This window comes from Sinocyclocheilus rhinocerous, unplaced genomic scaffold, assembly GCF_001515625.1.
Source record: "Sinocyclocheilus rhinocerous isolate Xijiao unplaced genomic scaffold, SAMN03320098_v1.1 scaffold1499, whole genome shotgun sequence".
In the NCBI taxonomy this organism is placed as follows: Eukaryota; Metazoa; Chordata; class Actinopteri; order Cypriniformes; family Cyprinidae; genus Sinocyclocheilus; species Sinocyclocheilus rhinocerous.
Genome location: NW_015650016.1, coordinates 474,946 through 483,527, shown reverse-complemented (window position 1 = coordinate 483,527; position 8,582 = coordinate 474,946). Strand labels below are relative to the sequence as shown.

General features: G+C 40.6%; 1 protein-coding gene across 1 annotated transcript in view; it reads right to left on the bottom strand.

Moving 5' to 3' along the window:
* Nucleotides 1–4,218: 4,218 nt before the first annotated feature.
* pik3c2g (phosphatidylinositol-4-phosphate 3-kinase catalytic subunit type 2 gamma) overlaps nt 4,219–8,582 on the bottom strand; it is a 12,407-nt gene continuing 8,043 nt past the window's right edge. The window contains exons 19-28 of the mRNA XM_016516335.1: nt 8,385–8,565; nt 8,151–8,258; nt 7,680–7,772; nt 7,457–7,586; nt 6,252–6,439; nt 6,034–6,168; nt 5,900–5,954; nt 5,520–5,611; nt 4,875–5,000; nt 4,219–4,758 (exon numbers count right to left, since the gene is read on the bottom strand). Coding sequence (XP_016371821.1) covers nt 4,606–4,758; nt 4,875–5,000; nt 5,520–5,611; nt 5,900–5,954; nt 6,034–6,168; nt 6,252–6,439; nt 7,457–7,586; nt 7,680–7,772; nt 8,151–8,258; nt 8,385–8,565 — 1,261 coding nt within the window. The 3' untranslated portion in view covers nt 4,219–4,605. The remainder of the gene's footprint in view (nt 4,759–4,874; nt 5,001–5,519; nt 5,612–5,899; nt 5,955–6,033; nt 6,169–6,251; nt 6,440–7,456; nt 7,587–7,679; nt 7,773–8,150; nt 8,259–8,384; nt 8,566–8,582) is intronic.

Sequence of the window (8,582 nt, the reverse complement as noted above, 5' to 3'; positions counted from 1 at the left end):
GTGTGTGTGCGTGTGTGTGTGTGTGTGTGTGTGTGCGTGTATTTGTGTGTGTGTTTGCGTGTATTTGTGTGTGTGTGTGTGCGTGCGTGTTTGTGTGTGTGCGTGCGCTGTGATTGGTCGGTTCCTCCTCCTCCTCTCTCCATCATCACCATCAGTCTGTCAGCCTCTGGTCGTTTGCTCACTGTTTCTCGGCTGGTGACGTCACTGAGTGTTTGCTGAGCTTTTGTCTTGACCTGAACACTCGCTCTGGTCTGCAGCGCTCCGCATCGGATCGGGTCGGACAGACGCACGCGGCGCTGGAGCTGGAGAGGCTGCGGAGGGCCGCAGCTTTAATGCAGCAGGAGGACGGCAGCAGCGCAGCATCTGGAACCGAGTCCTCATGTAAGTAGCCCATCCTCCACCGCCGCTCTCTTTATCCTGCATGCATTGTGCTCTGGCGCTCGTCTGCCTCAGGCGTTTCTGTGCGTTTGCTGTGTGTTGTGCTGGATGTGAAGGCCAGGCTGTGTTAGATTCCCCTTACATAAACAAAGTGATGCGCTCGCACACCTGCGCGTCTGCTCTTAATCAGCATCTCGTCTGACCCGAGTCTTCTGGCTGATGTTCTCTCAGAGCTGACGAGCGTCCAGATAAACGCTCAAACACACAGCATCGCTCGTGCTGCTCATGTAGTGATGTTTTGTGAGTTTGAGGCCTGCTTCACTGAACATCCTCAACGCTGTGCTTTTGCAGTTATTCTCCCAGACTTCCTGTTGTGCTGTTTAAAGCATGTGAATGCTGTGTTTGTGTGTTATTCATCATACGGTACCAGCATATCACAAGCACTCTTTTAGAGATATGTGTGTGTTTGTGTGGCTGATGCTCAGTTCATCGTTTTTTGAGAGAGAAATTCAAGCACTTTTCAATGACTTTCAAGTATCTCACACAACTATTCCTCTAAAACTCTAAAAAGGATCCAATTTAAATGTTATGTTTAATGGAATGACAAAAATATACAAACAATATTTGGCAAACAAATAATTAGACCATTTAAAATAAAAAAAGACATCAAATTTCACAATAACAAGCAGATGGCAGCAGAGGAGCACTTATTAGCTTATTATTCCTTCATTTCCACTTTTTTGCTTTATATTTTGATATTATAAAATCATTATTATAAAATATCAAATCAGCAAGAAAATTAATTTTGTCAAAAGTTTTGCGCATTTTTTTGCGTATGAAGTAAGAAAAGTCACAAAGTGCCTTGAAAAAACACAAACTTTGCTTTAATTTGCGACAGAATCACAGAGCGCTCCTTTTATAATCACTGAAGTTGTCGGTCAGTTCAGTATAATACTATAGAAGAATAATGGTACATTTAATAAGAGTAGAATATAAACATTTTCCATATAAAAATTAGATTCTGCATTTTACTGTACTTAATAAATTGTGTGTTTCCCAACTCAAACTCGGTGCTTTACTGTCAAATGTACATTACCAAGAAATAAATGTGTAGTTTTATTAGTAGCTGCACTTACTAATGCAAAACAATAGTAATTTTATGATTAAATTCTTTGTTTTTAATACTTCCACACAACGCCATCACCCAAAGCGCTGGTGCCACTGCTCTCAACTGTTAGTCTGGAGCCCTGATTTATGATTCAGTCTGTTTCTGAGCACATGCAGGCTGATCATTGATTCATGTTTTTTTTTGTTTGTTTTTTTTTGGTGTTTTTGACAGAACTCTCTTCTGATCACCAGGGCTGCATTTATTTGGTCAAAAATACAGTAAAAATTGTGATGTATTATTATTATATGTTAAAATTGCTGTTTTCTATGTGAATTTCTGTTAAAATGTTTTACTGTCACTTTTGATCAATTTACTGCATCCTTAATGAGTAAAAGTATTCTTTTCTTTAAAACATAACATTTACTGACCCCATATCATATGATGGGTAGTTTGATTGGACCGGCCTGATGGGTAGTTTTTATTGTTGGACTGATGGGTAATTTGATTGTTGGACTGGTCTGATGGGTAATTTCTGCTCCTTCACAGCTATGCTGGCGCTCCTCACGCATCAGTTCCCAGAGCTCATGGGAGTGTTTGCTAAAGCCGTGAGTGTCACACACTTCAGTACTCCAGACAAACACACCACCGTTGAAGAGTTTTCGTTTTCATCAACAGACACATTCAGTGTCATCAGCTGATGAAGAACCGTTTGAATGACACCGATACACAGATAACTCATCATGCTCATACGTGACCCTGGAGCACAAAAGCAGTGTTAAGTCGCTGGGGTATATTTGTAGTAATAGCCAACAATACATTGTATGGGTCAAAATTATCCATTTTTCTTTTATGCCAAAAATCATTAGGATATTAAGTAAAGATCATGTTCCATGAAGATATTTTGTAAATTTCCTACTGTAAATATATCAAAACTTAATTTTTGATTAGTAATATGCATTGCTAAGAACTTAATTTGAACAACTTTAAAGATGATTTTCTCAATATTTAGATTTTTTTGCACCCTCAGATTCCAGATTTTCAAATAGTTGTATCTCAGCCAAATATTGTCCTATCCTAACAAACCATACATCAATGGAAAGCTCATTTATTCAGCTTTCAGCTGATGTATACATCTCAATTTTGAGAAATTGACCCTTATGACTGGTTTAGTGTATTTGAAATGGCAATTCTTCATGTAATCATGAGCGGTTCATCTTGACTAAGTTCAGCTCTATAGTGGCTAAGTTGTGTTACTGGGCAGATAGTAGATTTTTCCCCATGCTTTCAGCTGATCGAGACACTCTGAAATATAATCAGCCGGATCTGAAGCACAGTTTGAGTAGAAAGTGGCACATCTTACCCCATTGCCTCTTATTTTGTTTTACTGTGTAAGTTTTTCAGACGTTAAAATTAGCTATAAAATGCACAGGCAGCCAGTCAACTTTTTTTTTTTGATTATATTATTGAATGTAATTTAATACGGAGGCTATCTTGTCTGAGAGTAGTGTTCAGACTGCAGATATCTCACTTGTTTCTGTCTCGTCCTTCAGTTCCTGAGCACTCTGTTCGCTCCGCTGAACTTCATCATGGAGAAGGTGGAGAGCATTCTTCCCTCGAGCCTGTGGCACCAGCTCACGCGGATCTGATCTCACAGATATGCATTATTATTGACTGAGGTGCCAAGTTCTTCAGAAGTGCCCCGACAGCCAGGAAACAAGAGAAACACAACCCACATCAGACACAGAAGGAATTTATTTCCCCCTCGATCTCCTGTAAATATTTCTGTTTAAAACTTTTAAACGCCATGGATATATAAAGAAAAAATAAAACGATTTCTGTACTGCTGCAAAACAGATGTCTCCATTTGTGAAGAAAATCCTCTTCTGTGACTGTGTTCTCAAGTTTGAAAACTGTCTGAAAGCAGCAGAATATCATTGATGATGATGATTACATGCGTTCACATAAACACAAAAGTGGAGTCTAACACAGGTTAATTTGCGAATCTCTTCCTGTACACTTCTGCATCACATGACACGTTCGTGGATTTTGCTCCAGCCGATCAGAACATCAACAAATCACATTGTTTTACATTCAGAGCAGCACCAGACTATAGAAGAGCTCTTGTGATTTTGTAATGTAGGACAGTTTCAGTGTTATAACGGCGGTGCCGTGTGTCGTGGTTTAGGTTTGTGGATTGGTTAACTTCCTGTGAGAGGCGAGTCTTCAGCTTCTGGAAAGTCGTGAGGGTCTCAGCAGATTGGTGGAGGTTTGCAGCTGATTTCAACAGAAGAACAGCGAGAGTGAAGGTGCTGGAAATCACATTTGTGTCTCCTGAAGCGACAGCTGTTGCATTATTGAGCATGTGAGTCCTGCACATAAAGAGTTACAAGTGAGATGATACAATCCGAAGGAAGATTTATTGTTATTGGTTTAATGGTTCTAAAATAGACACTCATTTTAGTGAATGTTTATACATATTATAAACAAAACAATGGCGAGGGAATGACTGACTGATGCTTGATGCTCGGACATCAACTTAAACTGCTTATTATTTTTATTTTTTTACATGAAGCATGATACAATGTCTTCTCAATATCGTTAACTCCTCTTCATCTGTAGGTCAAAGACCATGTCCCAAAAACCTTCATGCTGATGCTTACATCATATTTCAGAAACTGCTCAATGGACACAAAATAATGATCTTTAAAAAAGCATCATATGACCCCTTTAAAACTAAAAAGATCTTAAACCCCATTTATATTTTTCAGGTTTCATTAATATAGCACTTCATACAATAGCAATTGCTTCAAAGCGGCTTCACAGTATCACCAAGTTCAGTTTTAGACATCTGTCGTTTCAAATATAACTTCAAGTACAGCTCTACAGAGAATAGGACCGTGACAGTCTTTATGTCTCTGATGAGCGAGACGAGAAACCCAAACTCCGTCAGGTGACCGTGGAGGAGAAACCAGGCCTGGCATCTAAACCGTTCTTCATTAATGAGCTCCATTAATACTGATCAACATTTGTCCTCCATACTCCGTGATCTCCATCAGAAGTGCATCGCTGATGGTTCTGTGACACAGCCTTCATGTTCACTCGAGTGCTTCAGTAATGCTTTAAACGGCCGAGAAGCCCAGAGGAAACCACTTCTCCTGGTCCAGAACTCTCTCTCCCAGAACCACGTTTGTAGCCGCTACAAAGGTCTTCCTGCTCTTCACCGTCACCTCCAGCACGTGTCCGTGGAGGTTGTGCATGTTCCTGTACTCGATCTGAAGAGAGAGCCACAGGTCTGAGAGGAGACTAATGTTCAGATGTGACGCACACGTCAGCAACAGCAGAACTACTCATCAAATGCATTTCAAAGAACCGAAAGGCTTTCCCATACCAGTTCATTGAACGTGGGATTGTCATTGCTGCGGACCACTTTGGTCTTCCTCTTGGTCTTGTCCTGCGGGTCAGGTCTCAGTCGCGTGACCACATATGCATCCGGGCACGAGCCGTTAGACAGCCTCTGAACGACAGCACACACACAATTCTGCTTCAGAATAAGAGTTTACACTCATGCAGCTGAAAACATTAGTAAAAGTGAACAAATATAACTCCAGAACAGAATCTTACATTTCGTAAGCCAAACCTCAAATCATACAATTTCTAATGGCAAAAGTGCAATTTTAAGGGGATAAAAAGACGTCAAAATGATTTTTGGTAACACTTAAAGCCTTTTATGTACTATGCATTATAAAGGTATTCATAATGTACGTTGTAATGACTTTTCATAAATAATTATAACCAAAGTTAAAATGCATTATAATATTTGAAGGTTTGTCTGTCATGTGTTTTAACGCATTATAAGGTGCAACAGTGAATAGATAAGTATAATGCATTATAACTGTGGTTACAGTTATTCATGAGATTTTACAATTTTACAAGGCATAATTAATGCATTAAAAATTATTGTATAATGCATTATATATAAAGGCTTAAAGTAAATCAAGAACAATAATGGGTTGAAAAAAAAAAAAAGACTCACGATATTTTTCAAATGCTTTATCATCACAGATAACTTATAGTCTTTATAAGACAGGTAGAGCTGAATCTGCGGTCGGACATGAGCGTCTGTTTCTGGAACAAATGCAAAACAAAAACATTTTCAGACAAATTTAAACAGAAGAAGAAAAATCGCAGGGTTGGAAGTAAAATATGTGAATGAATCCCTGAAGCAAATCAAAGCCATGCAACTGACATATATCCAGTAACTTTAAACTGAAAGTAAGAGCACCGTTTCATTTGATCATTATGAATGCAAGCTGGCAGTAAACCATTAAAACCATTAAGAGTCCTCTGCAAACAACAGTGAAATGTGGAGCACTTCTCATGCATCATCAGTCATCGTCCAGGAAGAGTCTTTACCTGACTTGACCGCAGCGTTTGGTCCGTCCAGAAACAGGCTGCAGACGTATTCGTTCTGTTAGAGACATGATGAAATATAAATGAAAGTGCGAGGTAAAGTACTGGGAAGCGGCACAGAGGCGGCACTCACTCACCCCTTTGCAGGGTCCTTCAAACAGCTCCTTCAGATACTTGTTCAGCAGAGACATCTTCCGGCCCGGTGTAAAGGACATGTTAAACCAGCTCGGGAACCTAGAACAGGACAAAGACCAGATCAGTCCGGCTCTCCTCTTGTGTGTGTGTGTGAGTGAGCGTGTTTGTGTGAGTGCATGTGTGTGTGTGCGAGTGCGTGTGTGTGTGAGTGTGTGTGTGCGCGTGTATGTATGTGTGTGTGTGCGTGAGTGTGTGTGTGTGTGTGTGTGACCTTCTCGTAGTCCTCTTTGGTCTTGTTCCTCATATGAAACCATTTCTCTAAGGTGTCTTCCCTCAGCGCTCCAGACAGACCCCACTCCTGATGAATCTTCGCCAGCGTCACGGCGTCACGCACCACTTCCACTAAACCTGAACCCAACCATTCATGACACCAGCTCTTACTTTCTTATCTTAAACTGAACTGTACGCATTAACTACAGTAAAACAAAAACTGCTGTTATTTTATTATTTTGACTGTTTTTATCTAATAAAAAGTATTGTAATGCAAAGAGGATATTATTAGTGACTGCAATTTCAGGTTTTGGCACCAATGGAGTCGATTACAAAAATCAATTCCGTTCTTACAGCAAAAACAGAGAATGTCTTTGGATTGAGAGAGAAATCCGTCGACACGGGGAGAACATGCCCAACACTGGCTCAGCTAGTTCGGCATTCTAAATGAGTCTCATTTAATGGGATCATTCACTGAAGAATCAAAATGATCTTTGGCACAGATAAGGCCATTGTACTATTAAAAAAAAAAAAACTCAAAACTTCCTTGTTAGTCCTACTTATCTACTATTTGAACAGAGGTGTTCAAAGTTCAGCTCCAACCCTAATCAAACACACGTGTGAAGCGGCTAGCCGAGATCTTCAGGAACACGTGACCGGTGGAGTGTGGCTGGAACTGAAGTCTGAAGGCAGATCTCCATGAACTTTTTGAGCTGCCTTCATCTAGAGAGCATCTCAGAAAAGCATGACCTAATAAATGTGTCTTCAAGGTTTCAAAACAGAGCAACCTGAGCCGGCCTCGTCTCTCCTGACAGGAAAGTATCACCCTCTCCTGATATGACACACATACACGTCATCATTCAACAACACTCTGATGCATCACTAAATCATAAGCAGATTGTGTGTGAATCTGCAGCAAACGAGCGACAGAGAGCCAGCATGTCCGTGAGAGAGAGAGTTGATCAGATTCAGTCAGGTTTACACTTATTTAGACATCTGATTGATGTTCAGGAAATTATACGATTGAGCTGCAAACTAAATTTAAAAAACTAAAGTACTGATGCAATATGATGAGTAAAGGATCGCAATTTATCAATATGATTATAACGGCAGAGACCCACATCTTCCTGACAATCCTTTCGTCGTCTGACTGACCTTGATCTCGTCCAGTAGAAATGCATCTGTACGTGACCATCCTCATGTCCAGTCCCTCCTGTCTCCACATGCGGTCCAGAAGACGCACGATCTGCAGCACCAGCATGTCCTGCCGCAGGTTATCTCCAGTCTGAGCCAAAACACAGCGAAAATCACACTTTAAGATGAATTCAACGAGCGCTGACAAACTACATTCCCCGTAGCTCGTGAAGGATCTTCATACTTTGCAGATGAGGCTGTAGTTCTGGCCCAGCGGGTCGGCCGTGATGAAGGACACTTCCATGGGCGCTGCGTTTGAATTAAAAACCTTAAAAGACTGAGAGACATATACAGTTTTCATGCATCGTAAAGAAACATTTATATCACTAGCAGTGATGGATTTAACCAGAAACTCAAGCTCTTGAAAGTGACACCAGTGGTCTATCATGTTCACACATAACCTAATCTTGTAGTTCAGTAACAACTATACTCAAATACCTCAAAAATGGGCCTCATTTTACATTTTCTGAGCGTGATTTTAGACAGTATACTGTAGTCAGATCACAAATCACGACCAAAATATCAGAAAAGGACGTTTCTGCTCAGTTATGCTCCTTCTCACAGAAAAATGGTCTATAGATTGTATCACAGAGACTGCGTTTATTACTAATCGCTCATGCACAGTAAATCTCACAAATGCATTTATTGAATGTACCTCAATATTCACAGCTTTGACCACGACCGCTGGATCTAATGGAAGCCTGCAGGACTGTCCATCAGCAAAAAAGCTCACAATCTTCCATCTCTCTCGGCGAAACACGTCCTGCACAAAAACCAAAATTTTTTTTAATTTAATTTCAGAACCTAAAAAGGATCTTGTTAAGGTAAGGCTTTCTATGTTGGGTTTCTCTGTTTTTCCAAGGCAAATGAGCCTGATATATTAGCAGACCTTTCTCTTGTTTTTGTCAGCTGTGCGGATTTTCTCTGCCACTTGAGTGAGAAGATCCACCAGTCTGCTCTGGCGCTGAAGCTCGTGTCTCAGAGCGCGACCACAGCAGTGCTTCAGCGCCGACAGAACCTTATTCATCCAACTCTTATAGAGCCAGTCGTCCAGAGCGTCCACCAGTAACCTACACACACACACACA